The sequence below is a fragment of the Kryptolebias marmoratus genome, linkage group LG13 (assembly GCF_001649575.2).
Source record: "Kryptolebias marmoratus isolate JLee-2015 linkage group LG13, ASM164957v2, whole genome shotgun sequence".
NCBI classification, from domain to species: Eukaryota; Metazoa; Chordata; class Actinopteri; order Cyprinodontiformes; family Rivulidae; genus Kryptolebias; species Kryptolebias marmoratus.
In genome coordinates this window covers 4,456,617-4,482,804 of record NC_051442.1, presented here as the reverse complement: position 1 = coordinate 4,482,804, position 26,188 = coordinate 4,456,617, and the positions used below count along the sequence as shown (strand labels likewise).

The following is a 26,188-nucleotide window of genomic DNA, read 5'->3' as shown; positions in this document are numbered from 1 at the left end:
AGAACTAAATGCATTACAGTCTAGAGTTTGAAGGTTTTCATCAATAAAGGTTAAGAAAAAGTCAACAGAAAGGGAAAGAACTCCCTTTACTGGACTTATTTATGTTTTTATAAAGGTTACATACAGTACAATTTGACAAAAATAAGTAAGGATACAGACAGATTGCAAAGCTGTAAATTGATTTAAATTCATAGTTGAACTTGTTCCTTAGGCTCCTTCATCATTAGCTGTAAAGTTATAGGTCCTCCATTCAAATATTATCACACTGTGTCTACAAGCCAGACCCTTTACCTTCTGCTGCAGTCACATAAAGATGGATTGCGTTTGACATACTGCAGGTCTCTCTCATACATACTAAGTGAGCCATTCACATGAACATGGGATTTGTATATGTACTGTTAACAGAAGATTAACACTCTTAAGCTATAAAAGCACTCAGATGAATAAAGTAAAAGTGAGAGATGGCACCTCATCTGTTCGAGGGGGGTTATTAGTGGTCCTATTATTGTGCATTGGCTTGGTCAGAAACAACACACATAAACAAACAAACAAACAATAAACAATACATACACACACACACACATACATATATATATAAAATGTTTTGGACAAAATAAGTTTTCAATTTTATGGCAGCACACACCTCAACAAATGGCTGTGAAAGTAAGTGGTACAAATAAGAAACAGCTGGAGTAGCATTTTGCAACTAATCAACAAGTTAGCAAAAGGGATGGGTATAAAAAAGCATTTTAGAGAGACTGAAACTCTCAGAAGCAAAGATGGGCAGAAGTTAACCAGTCTGCCAAAAACTCTATCTAAAAATAGTGGAACAATTTCAGAATAATGTTCCTCAACAGAAAACTGGGAAGACTTTGAATATCCCATCATTTACAGTTCATTAAAAAATCTAAAGAATCTGCAGAAATCTCTAGGTGCTCGTAATTTTTGGGCCCTGAAGCAGCACTGTGTCTAAAACAGGCCTGATTCTGTTCTAGACATCACTGCATTGGCTCAGGAACATTTCCACACATTGTCTGTAAATACAGTTCATCATACCATCCACGAATGCAGGCTAAAGCTCTATCATACAAAGAAGAAGCTGGATGCAAGCACCTTTCAGAAATGCTGCTGTCTATTGTGGGTCAGAGTTCATTTAAAATGAACTAGGCCATTTAACAGATGAATCAAAATTTGAAATTCTTTTTGAAAATCACAAATGCCACACCTTGCGTACTAAAGACAGGGGGTCCATCTGGTCTCTTAACAGCACACAGCTCAAAAGCGAACCACCCTTGACGGTATGAGGTTGCATGAGTGGCATGAGCAGCTCACACGTCTGGAAAGGCACCATTAATGCAGAAAACTTCATACAGGTTTTAGAACAACATGTGCTCCCATTTACTGAAGAAATCCAGCAAAGACAACCCAGGACTATAGAACTGCCATAATTCTACATCAGACAAGAAAGAGACAGCGTTTCCCTCCAAAAACTCCTGCAACTGGTCTCCTCAGTTCCTACATATTTACAGACTGTTGGCAAAAGAAGAGATGGTTCACAGCGATAAATGTGGTCCTATCCCAACTTTGGTACCTCCACCAAGGAGGTTATGTTTTCAGCAGATTTTGATGACTTTTCAGGAAATGTTGGGGTTGTCACAAGAAACAGTTGATTAAATAAATAATAATTGGTTGTTTTTCTTTTGGTGGTGATCTGGTTCACAATCCAGATCAAACCATTTTTTAATGACGCTAAGGCCTTGGTGGAAGTTTGCGTTGTTTAAGATGTGTTGCCGCCATCAAATTTACTTCATTTGAAAAAAAAAAAAAGTAAATTTTCTTCATTTATACTTTAAATATGTTTACTATGCTCCAATGTGAATAAAACATGGATTTAAGAGATTTGCAAATCATTACTTTCTGTTTTTTTATTTACATTTTAAACAACATTCCAACATTTTTGTAATTTGGGTTGTAAAAAAATGTCTGGAATTGTAGTAGTTATGTCTTGATTTATTTAAAGAATGTATTAAATGGCAGTTTATTTATTCACCTTTAAAAAAAAATATTACAGTAAAAACATCTAAAAAGGGTCTGAGTCACAGTTCTACACTTAACCCAAGCCGGCAACATGCGGGCCTTGGCTCAGTGAAGGCTGTCAAACATTAAACGTCAGGCGGAGATAAAAACAATACAACTGAACCCTGAGAGGGAACAAGACAAGAGGAAAACAAAAATTAAATAGCTGGCACAAGGTAGACTGTACATACTGTACCCTGAGCGGTGGCAGGAAGCCCAGACTGGCAAGCTGCCAAGTCCTCTGTACAACAAGCACAGAGAGAGAGAGAGAGACAGACAGATGGACAGACAGACAGAAAGTAAGAGACAAGAGTGGTAAGCAGAGCAGGAGGGAGGAGGTGTGTCGGCAGCGGCATCTGAAACGTTCCACATCCACAACACGATGCGCATACCAAGAAGCCTCTCCACTCTCCTGCTTCATCTCCCCAATATTCTGCCTTTTGTGAGACGAGCTGAAGGATGATGGCGGTGGCGGCAGTGGAGGATGAGGAGAAGCGTGTGAGAAGGGGGGGGGGCTCAAGTTGAGGGTTTTTGGGACTCGGTGGAGTGTCATCGTTACAAAGAGACACGATAAAAAAAACAAGCTGCGGTGTCAGACCGAGAAAAAGCCTTGAGAGTCAAATGGTGTAGGCGGAGGAAGAGAATAGAAATATAAAAGTACACAAAAAGAAAACCACACACAACAAAAACTATCAAAGAAGCTTTGCCTTAGCGCTGTCTCTTCCCTAACCGTCGCCTGTCTCGACAGAAGCGCTTGTCTTGCCTTTTACGCCCGACTAAAGCAGCTATGAACCAACACTGATGTGTGTAACAGTACAGGTTGATGTCGTGCATCGAGACAGCCTTGCATGGAAAGAGGAAAAAAAAAAAGAAAAAAAAGTTTGTGCACTTGCTGCCACCGTAGCTAAAAATAAACTGCCCACATCTTCCGCTCAGTTGCTTTTTCTCATGATGGAGTTCGTGGTTCTTCCTAGAGTTTTCAGAGTTCTTTTTTTTTTTCCATTTGATCTCCTCTCACAAGAGTTTTGCTCAATGACAACTATGAGCCCTTATTAACCTCAACTGTATTACAGATTTAGTTTTAAATAATTTCCTTTTTATTTTGTATTTTACAAATAATCACAAAAAGCCTCTGCTGAAGAACCATCAGACACTTTCTTTGACTTTCTTGTCATTACTTCACCTAAAAGTGATTACACTTTTGACTTTTGTAAAGTAAAGCAAATATTAAGCAATAGTTTAACCTGAAATATAAAAGTGTATAATTAATTTCTTGAATAATCCATTGCATAATAGTAGAAAAAACGGAAATAAAATAAATGCTAAAAATAAGAAAAATAGAAAAAAATATCAGTTCATTTCAGTGCTTACTTTATTTCGAACAATTAGCACTTGTTAGTTTTTTTTTCATTTTGTTACTTTTAAATTCTAAGTCAAGTTAATCAAACGATGAACAAATATAACAGATGGATAATGTCACAATATGAAAAGTCACTGGAGAAGTCATTTAAATTGTCATTTAGATTGTAAAATGTATTAAAATTTTCTATAATTCTGTTCATTAAAACACAAATATGTGTGCACTCTGATCCACCGCAGTTATGCAGTTACAAAGGCCTGGTACATCGACATAAAATGTGGGTGACATTCTTTTGTCATTAAAAGCTTCCCAGCTGTTATTCCCAAATGTAACAATAAACATGAATTAAGACCGCACCCTGCTAACTGCCGCTAATTAGCTGACAAGACAACCGGCTTTGAGTGATAACTTGGCACCTGACTGCCTTGTCCAAACACTTCCACTTTTAGATCAAATCTTGCGACGTGACAAAAACAAAATGCAGAATTTAAAGCTTCAAATTAATAGATACCAAATGAATACTTGGCTTTGTAGTAGTTCCATCATTTTATTCACAAAATGGGGTTAAAATTCATAGTTTCACCTTTTTTTCTGTTGGCACCCTGTTAAATGTGCATGATTCTGTAGGGCTTGTGTTTCATTGGTAGAAGTCTTATAGTATAATGTCAAATAAAAATAGAAATAAAGTCTGTTTGTGGTATAAGCGTGAAGCATTTTCTGCTACTGATACTGATATCTTTTCTTTTCTTATAATTTTGGATTTATTGAACCACAGGCTAACTTTGGTATTTAATAAAACTTACTACTTTTTCTACCTCATGTCTTTAATTATTATAAATGTGTCCATTTTATCAAAACATTGACTCTGTTGGGCACAAAGAGTAAATACCTAGCAATTTTGCTATCCTGTACTGTAAATTGTGATTGTGATTATTATAACTACATCACTTAAATATTTCCCAAACCAAAATACATCATTTGAGTGGGAAAATATTCCTTGGATTGTAAGTTGCCAGCTGGAACTTGATTCTTTAATTTACAAAGCTGCACAAACATGCTCTAAGAGCAGTTGTCTGCGCACAAGATTGCCCTCTTTTGCTCTCTGTCTCCAGTTAGTCATAACTCTAGACTTAAAGAAAACTTTGACTACATGCTTGCTTTAGTTTCTTACAAGAACAACAGCTTTAGAACAGATGCCTCAGGGTAAGACATATCTGAGGAAACATATACAATAATTGGAGGGACACTGGGAGACACGTGCGCAATAAAGTCTTTAAACATTCACTGTGTCATTTTTGTTGTGTTGCAGCACTTTGTCCTTCTGCTTTGACAAGTGATTGAGAAGGGGGTGTGGGGGTGTGGGGCTGTTGCATGCATGCGCAGCAGGGATTGTGAAACTGGGGAGTAATTTAAAAATAAACTGTGAATGTTTGCTCTTAGCAACTTTTGCTTGTGACACACTGAGTTGTGTGCTGAGCCAATTCACTGGCACAGCATGAGTTTGTCATTCATCTTTGTCATAACATAGCAAGGGTGTCAGCATCAATGTCAGTCAATGTTTAACTGTTGGTGAGATATGAACAAACAAATGATCCTAGCAATTATTCTTATCTGTCTACTGGCTGGAGGGGTGGGGATGGGGGGTGGGGATAAGGGGTTTTGTTGTATTCCAACTACTGATAATGTTAAGTGGACTATTCAAAGTCCTAATGTATCCTATTGGGCTCAATCTTTAGGCCAACATTGGCAGCTGAGTTTGGGGATAATAGAAGTTCAGAAGGAATTATCTGCATTGGTTTTGACAAAGTATCTTTAAGGGAAATGGAGAACTCTTTGCTGCCTAGAAAGAAAATGCTGCTGCTATTAAAAGTAGTATTTCACTGGGCTGTGACTGCTGGTGACTCGTTTGCGCACAGCATTTGGTGTAAATTTTCTAGTTTGAGTCACAGAGGTTGTTCAAAATTTTGTGCAACAAATCTGCAGGTGTCTGAAATCCATCTCAAGATCCAATGGCTGTATTTTAGCACCTACACAGGAGCAGAAAACATATCCAGGTCTGAAAAGCATGCTGATAAAAAACACAAAAATATTTAAAAACTGGTCCAAATCTGCCTTTTTTCATTTCAAAAGTGTACTCCAATAGATTAAATCATAAATGTGGGGCAGCTGCCAGAATGATGTGAATGTGAGCGGGCACTGAAATAATGTGGATGGCCTTAAACACAATTTTGCAAGCTCTCAACAAAAAAACAAGCTGTGATTTTCAAAAATTGGCCATACAAAACATATCCACATGGCTTGTTGGTCACTTGGTCACAAACACTCAGAATATAGTGAGACTGCCATTGAAAATTAGCTTGTTTTCTTGCACTACTGAGTCAAGCTGGAATTGCTAAATAGTCTCAAACAGTCACAGCCCAATAATATACGACCTTAAAGTAGGGTAAAGCTTAGAGCACAAATAGGTGTGTGTGGGATGTCTTTGTATCACACTGTGGTCTAAAATCTGTCATAACACAAACGTATTTGGACTTTCTATAAACCTCAGGACCAAAATGTGGTCTCAGTGGGTACAAAGTGATTTTTCAAGGGTTAAGACTTTGTTTTAAGGTCAAGGCTAGGCTTTCAGTTGCGATAATTCAAATAAAGGTGAAGGGTTAAGGAATCCAATGAGTCAAGAAAGTGTCCCAGGTGGGATATAGTAAAAAAACATGTGTTTGGTGGTGGTTGTAATAGTGTCAGACTGCACTAATTGTTGTGTTTAGTGTTCTGACAACTTTAAGACCTCTAATGTTACAGAGGGTGACAGAATGATGATGTGCAGGCACCTCTTGGGCAAACACATCTCAGAGCTGGTCACCAATACTAGACTAAAGAGTCATTTAACTCATGTACCTGAGATATGCTCAATATGATCAAAAATGGTACCTTTTTAGCAAGCTAAAGAAAATGCAAGACCATTTTTTTTTTCATTCAGGTTTTAGGCTGCAGAAACTTCACTAGTAACTTCTAATGTATGTTTTTTTTCCCCAAGCTAAACTTAAGCTTTAAGAAATACACACACAATTTTAAAAAAAGGTACATAAAGATAATATGAAGTACAGGAGAAACAATTATTTTTAATTGATAGTAAAATTTGCAGACATCTCTTTTACTTTAGTAATTCTAATGAACGCTACATTATATTTCCAAAGTGGTAGATTTGAAATTAAAATATTAATTTTGAAATTAAAATATTAAATTGAAATTTAATATTTGAAATTAAAATATTAATTTTACATGTAAAACTACAAAATAAGGAGGATTAAAGTGTCCAAACATTTGTTCCATGACCCCGTTTTTGTCTTTACTCTGATGCAGTTGCACTTTGAAACTAATTACCCGTTTTACCTCGGCTTTACAGGGTTGTCAAAAATTTACTTGATGGGTGGGGTTGCACTGAAGGATTTCAACCCTTCACCTAGTTACCTCATTTTGCTCTTGTTTGGAAAACTTTCACCCACATTGCAAAGTAACACAACTATAAATACAGAGTTGTTTTCATTGCAGAACTACACATTTATCAAAATGTATATAACCTATATAAAGCCATACCACTTGAGAAATCTGCCTATGTTTAACAATCACTTTAATTTAACTTTTTAGGCCCACTTGTGTTTTAAAATATGATTTATGTTTGCCTGACAGAATCTCACAAGATGATCTTTGCTGTATAGACTAGCTGTATTAAATGCTCTATCATGAAGACTTTTGATGCTAGCACAACATTAGTAACAGTATAAATTATGGGTTTAGGGTTGACTTTTTTTTTTGCTTTACCTGAATGAGACAGCAAATGCATTCGTAGACGGAGGCTGTCCAGAAAGCTCTTCCCACACAGCTCACAGCTGTAGGTCTTCATTCCACTGTGCATTTTCCTGTTGACAAGAAGGAAAACAAACATTTCATCATCTGTACTCCATCGGTGAGAAAGTCAGTCAGACCAGGCAAAGCTTAATGTGCATTCATGTCACTCAAATACATATTCAGTACTCTAACACAGTGGCTTTTTTTACTAAGTGCTTGCAGCACACAAAAAGAGTGTGGCCTTTTTTATTTTGTAAGGAAATGTCACACTCAATCAATCATAACATCAGCGCATAACAATAACCATCAGTGTAACAACTACCAACAACTACCCTACATATTCTTTTGCACAGGTCACTGGAGCATGACTTGGTACTGTCGCACTATTCAAGTGGGGACATTATTAACACCCCATATCTCAAGTGTTGCAAACAAATAATGTGTTGCAAATGAATAGGACTGAATAAGGATGCTTTTTTTAATAAAATATGCAAGGCAGCTGTTTAGTGTTCTAATCTATGTGTGGCTTTATGAGGAAGAGTGAAGTCTTATTGGCAATAAATTGTCTATTTCCAAATGGTCAGTCATTAACCTGTAACACAGTTTGGACGCACAAGGTCAGACAAGATGAAGGGTCAATATTTGATTATGTGGAAAGGGCCTTGAAGGTTAGGTAACTAAATAACAGACAACAGAGAGTCTATCCTTACAACCACCTCAATTACAAAACTCTCAAAGACCCCACGGCTCAGTGCAAAGTATATTATTCTTGAGAGATATTTGAAAGTGCTCTAAAGCAATTAAGGTGACATGAATTGCCAAACAACTGCCACGGTGCCTTAAGCCTTCCAAATGCTTCAAATATTTCATCTTGAGAGCAGCGTTCACACCCATAATTGTGATAATGGTTTGTCAAGATTTTGCAGTTTCAGAGTTTAATCTTCCAAATAGGTCACCCTTTCATACAGCATGCATCTGAAACGGAGTTGGATCTTGGTAATGATACTGTGAAAATCAAAACCATGACAGGTGAGGATAAAATTGCACATGCAAAAAGCACATAATTCAACACTCAGGTGAGTGGATGCTTTTGGCAGACAAAACGAGACACCGTCAAACATTTCAAAGTTTCCACCATTGAGTCACGTGGCACCGAGTGATCAGCCAAGTGCATTCTTGGGGAAACAATACACTTGATAAGAGAGCCGCTCAACTTGGGTGAGATGACAGCCATCCATCTTAGCGACTCTCAACAAAACCTCTAAAGAGAAGGTGGTGCCACTTTCCAAAAACATGACTGATTGATGTCAGATGTCAAATGCAGATTGATTTACAGCTCTCTTTAGTGCCTCAAGTGAGGTAGGCAGAGATTGAGCAAGACTGCTGCACTTTCCAAGGCAGCGGCTGGAAGAATTAAACAGTCAAACTTAATACTCAAAATAATTTGCTGCGTAACATTCTTGTAACTGGATGAGAGAGGGTAAAATTTAGACTTTAGACTTACATGAAAATGTTAAGAGGGTGAATAAGTCATAATTATTTGAAGCTTGAAGTTTTAGCAGATTGACAGCCCTTTGGCAATCTCTGAGAAATATGAGGTCCTATAAATGACAAATGACCTAAATAAAAAGGATGGCACTTAAAATCAAAACAGGAATAAAAGTTACCCTGAGAGGCAGCAATGACACAACTGAACAGAAAACAACCCGGTTACCTATATAAAAGCCTCGTATGTTTCTTTCATTGCAGACAACCTATTAAAATGTATTGACATTTTATATGAAAACAAACAAACAAAATACACAAACAAAAAACATATGCTTCCTTTAAGCCTTGTCTACACTACTTTAAATATATATTTTTAAAATGACATTCATTTTTTCTCTTTATATTTATTTTCCTTCATTGACATGATTCTAACAAAAATGTTGCAATACCCCTTTTTATGTTTGATTTCATACTTTGCAACACGCACCTTTAACCATTTCGACACGATTAATGTTTGACAATGACAAGATCAAGGAGAAGTGAGCCTGATGTAGAAGAACCTATGAAAACAGCTCTGCAGTTGTTTTGGTTTTTAGGGCACATAATCACAGTGACCATGTAAAACAGGCTGCTTTTCAAAACTCAATTTTCAAAAACAATGCAGCAAATCTGTTTTTTTTTAAACCAAAAATTCTAAATAAACAGCAGAAAATCTCAGATTGAAAAAATATCCAAGGTAGTGTGGACAGCGCCTTAGATTTTCTGAATTTGAAGATTTTAGCATACCGTACATACATAATTGATGTCATCTCGCATCAGTTACACATATAGTTGGACTATTCAATAGCATTTGTCTCACATCAATGTTGCATTTAGATTTATTCAGATCAAGTAGACAAACTGCCACTTTTACATAGGAAGGCTTCATTCATGACTGTTACCTTCCAGTAACGTTCTTGCATATTTTCTCCGACGGATGGCATTAGGATAGGTATTTCCTCTGTTGCAGGTAGATAAAACCATCAGTAATTACGTTTTGTGAACGCCATCCACACAAATGACACAACCAATTGAGCAAAGCTAGAGAGCAAGATTTTCTTTAAGGGTCATACGTGATGTGCTCACTTTTACACTGATAAGAGGAAAACACACGTAGGAAGCAAGCTGCAACACACACAGAGCACAAAGACTTTCAAAAGCCTTTTGTGTCCTTCCTCAATCTGAGCATTGTGCCCCCCAGACAGAGGACTGATAAGGCATGGATGGACTTACTAAGGGCACTCAAAGTGGAACCAATGCCATGTTTTTTTTTTCCACCGTAAATGTAGAGCTGATGAGCAAAGAGTGGTGTGTGTGTTTATGGCTCAGAGTGTGCTACTTCTCACTGAAACAGCACATTACTTGATGTTCAACAGAATGAAAACAGCACCTGTTAAAGTAATCCAGTTTCCTGAAAGGGCAGTTCAAGACCTTTAGAAACCATCTTAGACTTTGCTTCAATATGGTAGTTGTTATTTTAAGGAAATGAACCATTTAAGAACCACAAAGGGTCTCTAATATTATGATGTTGCACAGCAAAAAAAAAAAAACAAAACAGTTTATTTCCCGAAAACTTTGACAACAGCTAAAAGCTGGCTGTAAGGGATCTTACTAACCAAGTTGATTCTTAAACATTGAAAAATATCAATCACAGAATGGTGACTGTCTATAGGGCATAGGTTCTTACTGATAAAACATTGTGACAGTTCATTACTTACACATCTGACATATATAAACAATGCTTATTTGTGCTTATATGTTGAAAAAGTAGTCAATATGTTAAAAAAGTCTGCTATCAAAAGGTATGTGTTATATGATTTCAATGTTTCAAATTCCCCTTGTCTTGGTTTGTACGTCTGTTTGACATACTTAAGTCTTTTGACAATGATTTGTAAAAGGACACTAAAAATGATGTCAGTTTAGTGATTTTAGTTAAAATAAACCACGTTCTAAAACACTGTTTTGCAAATCCCATCACAACAGCCAACTCTCATGTTGTGCCTCTGAGATTGTGTGTGTGTGTGTGTGTGTAAATGTGTTTATGTGAATGTTAGTATCTGTGTGGTGGGAGGAATGGAGGGTGATTTGAAACAGACTGACTGTAGCCATTAAGGAAGTTCTCATAAAAGTATTTCAGGCCATTTACTCAGTTAATAATCGACTCAGTCCAACAGTCACTTTTGACAACGGCAATAAATTTTAAATTTATGTCAACAAAACATATGCTGATCACCTCGTGTGGTGTGCTTCCTCATAAAAGCCAGCCCACCAAAGGCTGTTTGATTTCATGTGTGTGTTTTTGAAGTGTGAGCCGATTATAGACCTGTGTTATTGAGCTGTAACAGCTTGCTTCATGTAATTCAGGTTTTTTTTTTCTCTCCCTCATATTGCCTCTGGACTTGGTTGGCTATATATCATAACTAGTGCTACATTTGCTGAAGTAAACCCATGCCTCCCACCTGCCCTCTTTTTGTAATATGACTTAAAAAGTCAAACTAAGCAGATGTACTGCACTGTGCAAAAAAGGCTAAATAAATAAATAAGAACAAAGATGAAAAAAATGTAGTCCTTTATGTGATGCTTGAGGTCATGCAGATGTCACATACTGAGGTTTGACAGAAGCAATGGAGCGAAACCACATAAAATCAATAGACTACTTGAAACTCATACCAATAACCACTCAATTGGACAAAAAAATAAAACAAAGTAAAAATTGGTGTCTCTCAGCAGCTTTGACCTTAATACCAAAAGTATACTGAATGGCTATCTGAGACATTTAGTAAAAACAAAAAATGATCAGTAAACTGCTGTTCACAGGTGGAGTGAAGATACAAAAAAGTGACATGCCTGTGGCCTGAAACATTATTAAAAATGAAAACTAGAGATAGAAAAAATAATCGGCTGATATTTCCCACATTAAAAAAACAAATAAATAAATTGGCAATTGGCCATTTGTCTCCATATTTAATTACCAAATAGGAAAACAAAGATCCAAAACAGCAGCTTTTTTAAGTGTACACGTTCAACTAATAATTATTAAATGTTGTTATATGTTTAGATAAGTTAAGCAATCATGGTAATATTTTGTTAAAAAAATATAGACCAAAAAAAATCTCAAACAAACCAAACATTGGTGTTGAACTTTATATTGGCAATTGGCTCAGAAATGTATGGTTTCAGCTTGTTTTTTTGTATACTTACAACCAAAAAGGTCCATATAGAGTCCTAAGATCTGCCAATCATGAATGCAATTTTATCATTGATTAAAAAACAAGCAATGATGCTTTTCAAATGAAAAACATTAAAAACTTATAACTAGTAACAATTATTTAGATGCTGAATAATAAAGACAAGAGGTAATGATTTCTCAGAGTTACCGTGATTTTGAGCTGAAAGTCATCAAACTGTGTTGCTCCATCCCTTCCTACCTGTAAGTGTGCCCTCTTGTCAGTCTTTTTACCGTCTAATTAAATGTGGTAATTTCCTGGGCCCAGCACAACAAAGCTCCTTGTTAACCTTCAGTTGTCTTCTTTTTCTGTGACACAATGTGATATGAAAGAGGTTGCGGTCACTTTTTTCTATATTGTGTTTTCAGATGCTGTCAGCTGCCATCACATAATCTTTACAACTGCTATGGTTTTAAATTACTGTGTAATCCCTCTCCACCTTTTGTTTAGGTGTTTGCGAACAAAATCTGTTTGCTGCCAAACATGACCTACTCACACTGTGATGTCTCTCCTACAGTACATGAGTTGATCGTGCAACAAAATGCCAAATAGACCAAGTAAATTCGGAATAGGTTTAAAAATTTAAAGCTTATAATAACAGCTGCCAAAACTGTGTTCACTTCTGCAAAATGTAACAAACCTCTCTCATGACAGCTATATTCTACTCATAAAACAATTATAAGTAAACACATCTGTGATCTGCATTTTGAAGATACATAAAGTATCTGAAAACAACTGCTAAACAGTTACAAGGCATATAGGATGACTTTAACAGAAAAGACAAGTCAATAATCATTGAATTACAAACACAGGCCAGTAATAAAAAGAAGCTTTAAAAATTATTCATGGTATAAGTGGCATAATACATTTCAGAAATAAGAGTCTGGCCATTGACATGGTGTATCCATTTGGGGATAAAAACACACTGTGGACCAAGGCTATTGCTGCACAGAACTCTCTGTCATAGTGAACAAAGCTGAAATGATGCACGAGACAATTCAGTGACACTTGGGTGGCTGATCCTAATGCAGCCATAAGTGGCGCAGTGTGTTGCCGCCACCTCTTATTTTGGTTCTCTGACAGAAAACCCCCTGAAAGGACGGAAAAGGGACTTTTTTTTCCAACACAAATTTCTAGTCCATTAGAGGTCTGACCATGTCACACAAACAAACAGGTATGAGCAAAACAGCAATAGTGATGTTCAGTAAAAGAAAAAGGATGAAGGAAGGAAATAAAGGAGCTTGATATCAACAGATGCCAGCTAGATCTAGCCCCCCCCCTCTCGTTCATTCTCCACTAAAACATGATTTTGTTTATTGCTACACCATGTGTGGCTTTTAACATTTGCATGAATCCTTTTTTGTTTAAAGAAGCAAGCGAAAGCAGCTTCCTTTATGTCATTTCATCCCTGCTTTTAGTCTTCTCCAATTCCATTGCCTTCTCATCCTTCCTTTCTGTCTTCGCTCAATCAAAATGTATCAGGCAGACTGGCGTAACACCGTGCGGCGTGGGCTGTTTATCCTGAGTCCTCCTGCACATATCAATGACTCGGCCCCTGTTGTCCCCCCGTCTGGGAGACGTTCATATAAATTCAAGCCACACACGCAAACGCCGAGGCACTCGTGTCGAGCATAGATGAGTAGCAGGGTGAGAGGAAAGAAAAAGAAAGACGAGACAGAAGAATGGGAAGAGAGAGTGCCGCTGCCTTTCATCCTCATTGTGTTATTTATAATATCGCAGACACCACCACCCCCAAATTTGGCCCGAGGGAATCTCAAGAGAAAACAGCTACACCACATTGTCTGTGTAAAAACAATTATAATGAAAAAAAAAATGACATCGGTAAACAGGAACAACAAACGCATTGCATTGTCTTCAGCAGTCCTCACTGTTTCAGTATTGTCACTCATACTCTTGGTGTCAACATGTAAGGGCGGGGAGATGGATCATTTCTTTCATCAGAGTAATTTCGATATCGTTTATAATTCTGACAACAGCTGTCAGTCACAAGAGTAATGATATCCAGATGTTTCATGAAATTTCAATCAGTCATGTCTGAGTCAGGCTGCAAGTGTCCTAACCTACAAAACTAATAAATTATTACAGCATATTCTGTCTCTCTTATGACAAAAAGTATTGAATAAAACCTGTTGCTTCTGTTTGGAAAACAATAATCTATACTTTCTGTTATTTATATAAAAAACAAGCATGAAGTTAAAGGAGATCTGAAACAAATAAACATTAACTTTTTTATTAAGATCTAAAAATGCTAATTATAAAAGTTGGTCTAATTTGATTCTTCACAGTCTTGGTGATATTTCAGTCTGCCTCAGTGAAAGTAGGATTGTCATAGAAAGGCTGTTTGACACTCTGATGTCATTTTTTGGCGACTCACAACAATGAAGGATACTGAGGTCATGGTAGGCCTGGTGTTCGGTTAATGGTTAGTCGTACACAAGTTAAAAATGAGCCAGAGAAGGCTTACAAGGCTTGTGTGAAAAAAGAAATAGAATAAAAATTGATAAAAATAAGCTGGTGTGGGTATAGAAAATGAAAGTTTTCAAGTAGTCACTGCTTATCCAGTGATATGACTTCCTGGCCAGTCAGTCTGAGATGTTTCATTAAAATCCATTCTGTTTCATGTGGCTAACACTACAGACAAACAAACACACGCATGCACACACACTTACACAGAAAATGGTAAAAACATTATCACCTCTTGCCTAAATGCCTAAATTAGATGATCAGAATTTTAACTCAAGGAAAGAAACTTAAGTGATAAAAATGTGAGCTAACTGAAAAAGATTCACATGTTGCTTTGATACTGCTATTATTCGTGACTCCCTTGCTAATACTGTGTCAGCAAAAGTTTCTCTGAGAGTGGTAACTGGAAAAATACAATAGTAAGTATAATCCTTGGCCTTTAAACAATACTGTCACATTAAATACCCGCTGCGACTGCTGAGTGGCTGTTTCAGAAATGTCTGGGTTTTATTTAGACATGAAATGGCTTAAAAACTAACTCAGTGCAATATCTGGTGCAATGTCTGATGGGCAAAAAAGAGAAGTGGAAAAACAGTGCTGACTGTAATGATATGATGTAAGACAAGCGTTGTCAAGTTGCGTCAGTGATTTCTAAAACACAAGTTTCCATAAAAGCTTTAATTAATGACCACTGTTAATGTAGCGGGTATTTACCAAGCCTCTCAATGTCATTACCTTAATAAATGTTGTCATCCCTTTTGATAATTTTTTAAAAAGAAAAAATTGCTGCCTATTTCACAACATTCCTGACAACTGAGATGTGCAATTTTTTTTCCATCTGCTCACATGTCGTGTATTACAACAAGTTATAATTTATCTTGTGTAAATGTCTAACTTTTATGCCCCTCTCTCGAGAAGGGCAGCTATAGAGCTTACCATTAGATTGACATTTCAAAATAATTATAAAACAATAAAGCTTTCTTGGATCAGTTAACTGTCCTTGCTACAGTTGAGGAACTTAGGGTTTATAGACAGTACTAGTTAAACATTAACAAAAACTATTGATATAAGAAATAATCTATAGTCTGAAGACTAGATTGCTATCAGAGATGTTTCCTGTGAGATCAGGCTGAAAACACAGCACAGATCCTGCAGCCGTCACCATGAAACTTCTATAAGCAGTACTTCCTTCTAGCTTTTGTATTTACAGAGTACCACCTATTTACTCTGTAAGTACAAGGAAACAAGTTACCCTGTAGGTACCTGGTACATACCAATAAGTACCCCATAAATACTAGGTATGTACTCTGTTAATGCAGGGCGACAAATCACTACAGAATACAGCCCAGTCTTGTAGGTACCAGGTACTTACCCTGTACATACCAGGCAAGTACCTGTTACTAGATAATCACCAGGTATGTACATACTAGGGTCATACCTGGTAAGTATCAGGTACATACCAGGCTGTATTATGTATTGCTACCAAAATATATAAAAAATAAAATTTGCACTAATCATTATCCCTTGATGCATGACTTTTGCACAAGTGCAGTTAAAAGAACCTTGTTTCAGCATAGTAGATCAATAGCAAGGAACCTCTAATTGTGCTTCCAAGACTGGATGACTAGTTCCTCCTAATCCCAGTTAGATACCAGGATTCCCCAAAGCTCAGAAAGTAGGATTCACTCTTTAATGCCCTTAGTGTTACTCAGAAAGCCATTTCAACCTCTCTTCTACAGTTCCACTCAATGTAAAGTGCTTTTCTTCTCTGACAAAGTCATTTTACTCAATAAAAGGTAACAATGAAGGGAGAACATGACCTAGAGGTTGCAATTCAAATCTGCATGCTGGCAGGAGGAAATTTAACTGGGAAAAAAAAAATTCAAAGAAAAGGGACATCAAATACTAATGACACTGTATTCAAGCTCTAAGTGGTCCAAGAAAAAAAATCATTTCGCTGTTTCTGATCAAAATGCTCTAAATTTAAACTTGGCATACAATGTAAAAGGGCACAAAAATGATTCAGAAATTAAAAAAAGGCTCACATTAGTTGAAGGATTGCATATCGCTCACTGACTTTTCTGCCAGATTCTTAAAGTAAGATCATCCTATGATGAGAAATAAAGTTACAGCCATTTTTGGCCAAATGACATGTGCAATCTCTATAGTAGCCTTCTTGAATTTTGTTGACTCCAAAGGTTAATCAATTGTAGATTGACATTCAATGATTACTCTCTGAGAGTTTCAATAAAATCTGTCCAGTGGTTCATGCTGTATTTTGCTAATGGTACAAACAAACAAATACACACATACACTCAGACATGGGCAAAAACATATTCACCCTTTCACCTTGGCAATGGGCTGTAATCACAGAAACCTCCAGTAAGCTAATATAGTACTGTTAATCCTAAAATATGTAAAAGATAGGTTACACGCCTTAAAACAAAAAAAAAACTCTATTGTCTTTCACAGATCACTCATGCCTGAATGCAGCAGATAAATCGAGTTAAACTGTTTGGAGGTTATGGCCTGTCACAGTGCGGTAATGCAGAGCAGCACACAGGTGTGAGTGTGTACGAGTGCAGTTCCCTGCAGTTTCTCCCCCTGGTCATTACTATAAATGACAGTGTGCACTTAGTCAAGCAGCCTGGTTAAATAAGGATTAGAAGGATAGGGAGAAAATAACTTCACACTTTTGAGGGCAGCAAATGGTGTTTGCAAAGTCTGCAACTGAGAGTAGAAACTTGTTTTTGCCCCCCCCCTCGTCTCAACTAGACCTAAAGACATTTTCACTCAAGTGTTGGAACAGTGGGAACAAACACAAGGAAGGGCATGTAAGATCACATGTATAAAGTATTTCTGTTAAAGCCCATCTCTGAGACAAACATAAATCCTGCTGCTCCTTCTTCCCCCTGCTTCTCTTTGGGTTTGTGCATCAAAAGACCCCGCTGTCTGAAAATAGCACGTCAACATTTCTGTTTCTTCTTGTTGTTTCTTTCTTTTTTTATTCTCAACAATGTTGCCACTTTGCTAGTTTCTTGTTTTTTTCTTGTGCCTCCTGCTTTCTTGATCTGTGAGAGGTTATGGCGCATCGAGTGAAGCGGTTCTCTCAGACATGTGTGTCTCTGAACGCGTGCGAGAACGCTGCAGAAGAGCTTTGGTGGTCTATAAAAAGCAGCCAGACAAAGTCTTCCCTCTCTCCTCATGCATTATGCATTGGCATCACCTTCCATCAATTGGCAGAAAAACCTCAAAGATGTCTAACTTTAGCTTCCATTCTGAAAGCCAAACAGAGGAGCAGCTGTGATATTTTGACTGCCACAGTCGAGCAAAGCACCTGTTACATCAATAAAAGCTGTATTTCGCAACAAGAACGATGGCGGCAACCTGTGTGATGGAGAAGCAAGCACAAAAAAAGAAGCACTTAAGTGCAGGTAGCTTGGAGAATATTGAAGGAGAAAGAGCTCGAATTATTAGATGACACTGGATCAAACTTTACCCTCATAGGGAAGTTTTGTCTGTACATTGTATTACTAAAGGTTTTATGACAAAACAGCTTCAATAGTTTGAGAAACATTTCCAGTATTTCTAAGAAAACGGAACCTAAAAGATGATGAAAGTTGGTTAAAATTACCATGTTTTCCTTGTTTTGTGCAAATCAGTTCCACTGCTAGCTTGGCAAACAGCTGGAGGTCAATCTGACAGGTCAGTGTAAGAGTAGGTCGATTTCTATCAACAATTTGAGACATTTCTTAACCAATATCCCTGAAATTCCGTTTGTGGGTTAACATGGCTGAGGTAAAGCACATTTTAACATAAAAAAGATCAGACTAACTTACAGCAGAGTGCAGAAATATTGAACTATCTTTAATTTAATCATTCATCCGTCCATTTGTCAATAGAGGCCTTAATCAGGACCTGAGCCATGCATCATCCTTCTGTTGATTACTGTACTAGGGATGAGCTGTGATTTTTGGATATTTGAAGTCTAGTTAAAAAGGGTGAGTTTGAACCGCCGTGGCCGCATTTTTTTTTTTAAAACAATGGCACCTGGTAATGACCCCCCAAGTTGTTTACTAATGGTGCATTTCCAGTTGTTTTCACCCACCCCCACCCAAAAATATTTAAAAGAAAAAAAACTTTGAGAGTTCCAGCATTTGTTTTTCCCATCATAGTTTATTTTGAAAGGATTATAAAATGGAAACTATGGTTGCAGGTGAGCTCAGCTTTACTGACAGATCATGTCAGCATCCTATGTATTGGTCCATTGGACCGGCGAAAATGAAAAAAAAAAAAAAAACATTCTCGGTTAGCAGGATTAGCAGCAGGACATGTCTTGGTTTCATAGCTGCAGGATTTGGGGTGAGTAAAGTAAACTTTAATGCAACAGTATGTGGACTCTGTTAGCCTTCAGTAATAATGTGAAACAGGCCACGGCCCTGAATCAAAGCGTGGCAGCTGATATTAAGATGCATCCATTGCTTTTTAAACAGGTTGTTGTGTTGGCACTTATGCTATATTGATTAGTCCTACATGAGTAAAGGATGAAATAAGCACATGCTATGAGAAGCATGAAGGTGATCTTAAGTTTGTAGAGATGGCTGGTGGTAAATTAGACAAATCTAAGAAGAATTAAGTAAATGCTGGACAAATTCCAAGAGTGTTATTGTTTAAAATATTCATCCCTATCCTGTACATCAAGTTTTCAGCTAATAGCTCTTTGTTAATCACCTTGTTGGATCTAAAATACTGTTTTATGTCTGTCAAACTGGGTTGTCTTTAGTAGTTTTCACAGATTCAGATAAATAAATAGGAACAAATTGTATCTTTGTGACAGGCTCCTTGTAACAAAGTGCCTGAAGATCCATTTTGAAACTGGTTCTTTGCCAAGTTGTCTGTTATGTGTCATTGCAACATGGGTTCATCACTTGAGTATTAGAGCCTTTTTGATGCTTGAATGATTCATATGTCAGAGTTAAGTGGATTAAATGACAAAAACCTTTCCTCCTAAAATTATCAGGTACTAGGCTGAGTGAAAATGCACCAAAGTGAAAAGAAACACTTTGAAATGGCTTCAGAAAGCCTGAAGAACTACTGATCAAAACCACTTTAATAGACACTAAGAAAGTCTGGATGTTTGGAAGCAGAATAAAAAGAAGTGAGAGATGATGCAAGACTTTTGCACAGTACTATATTTCACAGTCTAAAAACCTGAACTACTAAAAGCGGGAGCTTAAAACAATTCCATGGTTAATTATTGTAAAAGCTGAAGTAAAAAAAAATACAAAAACCATGGAAACAAAGTCATTCACTTAGCTTCAATATCAACACATACGCTTACAGGGCTGTGGATAGAAACGGTAGTAGGAAATACAGAAAAAAAGTGCGCTACATATTCAGTCATGACATGTTACTGCTCAAACATTATGTCAACCACTGCTGACCAGATGTTACTTGTCTTTGAAAATCGTGGCACGCTGTCAATATCTTGTTGACGGCACAGTGTGTGCTTCATAACACGGCTCAGTGTAAACACTGTTGTTTGTCTGGAAACAAGAGATGGACCTTGTGATTTAATTTTTTTGTAGCCAGAGTCGACCAGCTGACGAGGTGATTATTTTGGTATTTGGACACAGCTCTCACACTATTATGCAATGCCACTGGGATTGATTTACTGTACGGAGCTCCTAATGCAGGAAGAATCCCATTCTGAGAGAAAAAAAGGGAAAGAGTCACGGGCAGTGTGTGTGTGAGTGTGTGTGTGTGTGTTTGTCAGAGGGAGAAATTCTGTGAGTGTTTTGTGTGTCTGTGCTGAGGGAAATAAAAGGATTTCAAAGAAGAAAAAACAGGTAAGCTTCTGGAGGCTTATTTTTGACACTGGAGATGGCCTCAGGCAGGTTGTTTTGATGTGTCTGACCTCACAAATGTGTGTGTGTGAGCTGGTTTGGGGAGGTTCAGGTGGCAGCGGTGGCACTGAGCCATGTGCACCATCATTCACCGCACGTCCGCCTTCCAAGAGCTGCATGGCACCCACGGGCGTCCCAAACAGCCCCGGCCAAAGCTCTGTGGGGCTGCAGTAAACAAGTCGCTCCCCTTTCAGTGTGAGTGTGTCTGGGGGCTGGGGGTTGGGGGGCATATAGGGACCTTGTGATGCTCTGCTGTATTTCAGTACAGATCAGAGAGCCTATAATAGCAAGAGTGTTTGTTTCCTTTTGATGGCAACAGAGTGCTTCCACTCAGATGAACAGGTTATGTGCATACAGTGTTTTTTTTTGTTTTTTTTCTGAAGGTAGTTGTTATTTCTTACACCAGACACACTTAGAAACTTCAGTGTGTGGCATCACTCTGGAGAAAACTGTCTGTCTTAACAAAAAACAGTCTTTATAGTCTTTTTTTGCATAAAGAATAATTTTACCAATCTTAATTTATTTTTTCTTTCATGCATGGCACTTACAGGCGGCCATACATAATATCATTCAGAGAAAAAATATAGAAATAATTGTGCCTGCTTTACTAACTAAAGGCTCTGGCATACTCCATAAGAAGTCAAGAAGTCAGTTTGCGGTCACGTGGTTGCAAGACGTCTTCTTAACTCTCCTGTACTTGTTTTGCTAGAGCAGTCATAAAACCGGCTGTATTTTGTAACAGTCTCAGCCAGCTGCTTCTCAGCGGAGCAATGGAAGCAAAATGACATCATTAAAGCTCACCGGCTTTAAGCACGCCCACAACAACTTCTGATCAATCACACAATACGCGGCGCAAATCCCTGAGAGAAAAACTTCGGCCAGGGCCTTGTGTCGCAAAGCGGCAGACATAGCTGCTATGAGAACAAAATGACGCAGTTTTCAACAAACAATCATGTTAATCAGAGCCTTCTGTTTCCATTGCACTTTTTGAGTCTTCTTGCAGCTTTGGAAAAACTCAAGCAAAAAAATACATCATAACATGCGACTCACTTCCAAATAGTGTGCTAGTACATCTTATGACAAAAACAAAATTTCCTAAAAACTGCAAAAATCTCCCAGAAAAAGACAAGAGTATTTTGGCTAAACAAGTAAAAAACTCTACAGCTCAGGCATACTTCACTGTTAAAGCATCATTCATTGTTTAAATGGGGTCACAAAAAGTATGACTCTACATGACTTAACTGGCATTTTATGATCTTATTACACAATCACAATTCAACTTTTATGATTTTGATATGATTATGATACTGTGGATGGTTTAGCTTAGAGTATCATGATGCCACCTTTGAGCTGTCTAACCTTTTAGAAGTTTTGAAAATGCAGGCATTTTGTCATAGCTTAAATTATTACAAAAGTAAGTCTATTATTATTGAGCTTTATAGAAGAAAGCTGATGTATGCTGGAATTTAATGCTTCAACATTTTTTTCAGACTTGATCTAGTTTAAGTTCTAAAATAAGTTCTATATCTTTTTCTTTTTTTGTTTTTTCACAAACAGTTTTTAACTGAATAATGTGCTACCCTTGTATGATAAGATTTGTATTAAATATGAATTAGATCAAAGAAAAAAAACATAATGAAGCATGACAACCACTCACATCTTGCTGCCCTACTGATGTTCCCTGCAGGTTCTTAAACCTGACTTTGGGAAACATCAGTGTATATGTTGTAACAAGAGCTTGCTATGTTCCTATTTATACCTGATGTGTCTTCTTTGTTGGGTCTGCAAGATGGCTTTCTTCTCTGTCTGCCTCTGACCTCTAACATGCACTTGTCTATGGATAAACATGTTACTTGTGATTGCTGCAGCCTGTATAGGTACCTTCGTCTCTGCACGTCTATAAAGCAGAGAAAACTTCAGTGAGTGAGTATGACAGCTGAACAGCAGCCAGTGAAAGGTGTGGGTGGTCAGTGCCAAGAATTCCTGTTGAGTTGAATCAGTGGCTGCTCAGCAAAGGGTCATGTGAGAGTTTGGGTTTGTGAAATATATCTAAAATCAGAGTGATCTGTAGCGTTTGTCTTATTTTTGTTCAAACCTTTTGTGCCTATATAGACAGGGACAGTCAAGGGAAACAGGAAATATGAGTAAGGGGAGTAACATGAAGAAAGCGGTCCGACTGGTCAGGATTCAAACTGGAAATCTTACTGCTCAGGGCACTGAGAACCAAGCAATATGAACTTTAATCATGCTGGCTGCATGAGTATGGTTGTTCAGCAGTCCAAATATTAATAGTAGTGAAATTCAGTCGAAAAGAAAAGTATTACCAAGACATCGCACTAAAAGCTGCCTAGGACATGATTTATAACCAGTCAAAAGTGTTAAAAGCTAATATACCCTACATGCCCGGCTGTAATACTTTCAAACTGTAAAAGATAGTAAAAACCAGGGGACACAGTTAGGAGTGACATGTTTGGTTGTAGGCGTAGGCAAAATATCACCTTGGCACCAGAAGTGGCCCCTGGACAATCTACATCTGACCCTTAATGTCCTCAGATCAAAACTGTACAACTTCAAGCAAAATGAATGAAAACCGGTATTGTAAAATAAAACAAGCATTTGAAATAAAAAAGGATTTGAGTTTTCTGCTCGACATATTGAGACAATATCATTGTGTTCAAGGAGTGTAACATCAACAAACATTTTTTCTAAGCAAGCATGCGAACCATGTTATAAACTTATTTTCTTTGGAAAAAGAACGGAACATCTTGTATGTCTTACAATCAATCTGCATGGAAAAAAAATTACATAATTACATAAAAAGTTAACCGTGTTAGAATCAACAGAAAAGTCACTGTGGGATTTTGAAAAATGTTTTATGTGATAAAAATGGTTAGCATGCTGTACTGTTTCAATTTAACATGCAGTCCTTCGGTGGTTTTATGTAAGGCTGAAACCCATTTTCTAAAGTTACCCCTAAATTTTGAGTAACTTTTTAAAGTGGTATCTTACTGTTGGAGACAAGATAGCAAAGATTATGGGAAAATGGGACAATTTTTAATTTTAGTCTCATATCTGAGTATTTGGAATCAAGTGACCAACACGCCACATGGCTGTGTTTTGCATGGACCGTTTTTGAAAACCACTGTCTATTTTTGGGTGCACAATTTGCAAAACTGTAGTATAGACTGAGCATATTATTTCGTAGTCCACCTTTACTTACATCTCACCTTCTTCGGCATGATTTGTTCCCACCTCAGCAGCCACTCCCACATTTATCATTTAATCAACTGGAGTACACATTGGAAATGACAATCGGCAGATTTGGACCAGTTTGCCAATAATTACTATTTATTTTGAACATATTCAAAACTCAAGTGACAAGGCTGTAAAGTTGTGAGACTGATGAAACGACTGAGAAACCCTGCAAAATTTATGAAGGTTAAAACTTCTCATTCAACATTTAGTATGTCATTAACAACTGTTGCTGATTCTTTTTACATAAACAGATGCTTTTCTGAGCTTTAGCATTTCATGTTGCTTGCAAAAGACATCACCATACAGCTTTATTTTAGGCATTTTTAGACACATTGACACAAAACAAAAACATTTAGATACAATATACTGGACAATACATTGATTTTTGTGAAAATTTTCAGTGTCTTGACTTGTGCAACATTTGTAGCACTTTATAGGTTGGGAAAGAAATCTCAGTTTGTAGGACCAGATAGCGCTACCACTTCACCCTCCCCTTAAATGACAAAAAAGCCCATGGCATAACTAAAGTAAGGGTAGGACAATGGGTAAAATGGCCCTTTAGAAAAAATAAAGCTGCTATCATCTGTCCTACTGCTAACAAACTGAATCAAGGGCAACAGAGCTTACCTTTCATTTCTTGACTACATTTTGCTTCAAAAAACAAAAATAGAGACAAAAGAGAAAAAAATAAATAACTCCAGTTACCCTTGATTTGATTGGTTAGGTGTATCATGCCCTGGATCACCGAGAATCTACAACAGCGTACCTGTCCCACTGCGTTTGTCAAAGTAATTATGCAGTAAAATTTCTCAAGTACAAAAAAATAGACAGAAATTTGGCTGAAGAAGAAATCTTTCATAATACTATGTAAAATAAATTCTCACATAACTCTTTCATCACAGTTTCTTTTGAGTATGTGAGGTAACATCAACACCTATTTGGTAGCTCTCCTTCTTTACAATATACACAGGGGAAGGGTGTGTGTGTGTGTGGAGGGGGGAGAGGGGGGCATAAGACAAGAGTTCCAGAAAGAAAAGAAGGAGAGAGCGAAAATATATTGTGAGAGCGAAAGGATAAAATATGTGCTGACAGCTTTTTGGCCACAGGGCCAGAATGCTGAAATAGTAGCGTCTGGATGTCAGGCCGGGGTCGTTCCCTTCACTCAAGAGCAGACTTTCCCCGACCCCAGCTAGGAAAACATCACACACAACTACAGCCAACTGATAATGTAGTATCTGACAGATAATGTCCTAACTGGTCCAGATGTGACACTAATGCACCTTTGTAATTGGCTGAAACTACAGTAAATCCTGCTAGCTGAATAAAAACATTTTATTTCTAACGTTAAACAGGGGCCGTTTGTGTAACACACTAAATTACTGGAACAGAAAAAAAAATTGCAAATTTTAATTTAATAGAATAAATTATTAGAAACATTCAATTGTAAGATGGTTTACTCACTCAAGGCAGAAATTATAAATAATATTTTTATGATTTTGACAAATTGTTACTTTGTTGGTTATTCTGATGGCTGCGATGTGGTTTGGACCAGAAGTGAGAGGGTTGTGGGTGTACTTTTTCGTAACAACAGGTTGGGGAGAGCATAAAGAAGAGAAATCGATATGACTGCTAATGCTGTGACTCACCAGACGTTAGTGTGTGTGTTGATGCATGGGGGTGTGGCGGTGGGGCAGACAGAGATCAAGATGGCAATCTAAACAACAAACAGGACCTTTAAATCTCCTGCATGGCAAAACTTTTGTGCATGTGTGTTCTGTATGTATGTATGCTGGAGAATGAGGGCAGATGATATGGATACAACCACAGCATGTAAGAAACAAAGCCCAGCTCTCATCTCGCACAGTGCCGCTTCAAATTATTCAATACCCGCTTGGTTTTAATTTATACCTGCTAATACAAAAGGCAAGTACAAACAAGGCTATTGGAATTTAAAAAAAGAAACTTAACTAAAGGAAAAGATGGAACAAGGCACCGAGGAAAGAAAAAAAGTAACCAATGTACATTGGCTCTGACCATAAATCACTTTTTGTGATGGCGATGAAATCAAGAATCCTTAATTTGAGACAGTCTCTGAGTGAAGCCATGTATATCCTCTATAAACTTACTTTTTCAGTGTTGTCTCTTTAAAAGCACTTATTTACTTTGTACGCATCTGTAAGAACAAAAGCAAGGCAACAGATTATGCACACAAACAGATAGAAATACTTAAAATGTTACACTAACAACAAAATGCAACAGCTTTTAGAATTGAATATTACATAGTCTTTATACCATTTGCCACAGCTTTCTGCTCTGTCGCAGCTTCAAAACAAACAGCACTAATGTTGTGGCAGCACAAACAGACCCATCAAGTTTACCAGGTGTGTGTTATTTGTATACTTTATGTATCAAATTGCAGTTGTCCAGGCACAGTCTAAATTTGACCTTGCATTGCAGCTCTTTGATATGACAGTAATTTATATAAATAGCTAAAATCCATATATATA

General features: G+C 37.3%; 1 protein-coding gene across 4 annotated transcripts in view; it reads right to left on the bottom strand.

The window, feature by feature from the left end:
* zbtb16a (zinc finger and BTB domain containing 16a) overlaps positions 1-26,188 on the bottom strand; it is a 147,306-nt gene that overhangs the window by 84,624 nt on the left and 36,494 nt on the right. For all 4 annotated transcript variants that reach the window (XM_025006737.2, XM_017419917.3, XM_025006738.2 and 1 more), the window contains one exon: positions 7,256-7,353. In XM_025006737.2, the coding sequence (XP_024862505.1) occupies positions 7,256-7,353 (98 nt within the window). The remainder of the gene's footprint in view (positions 1-7,255; positions 7,354-26,188) is intronic.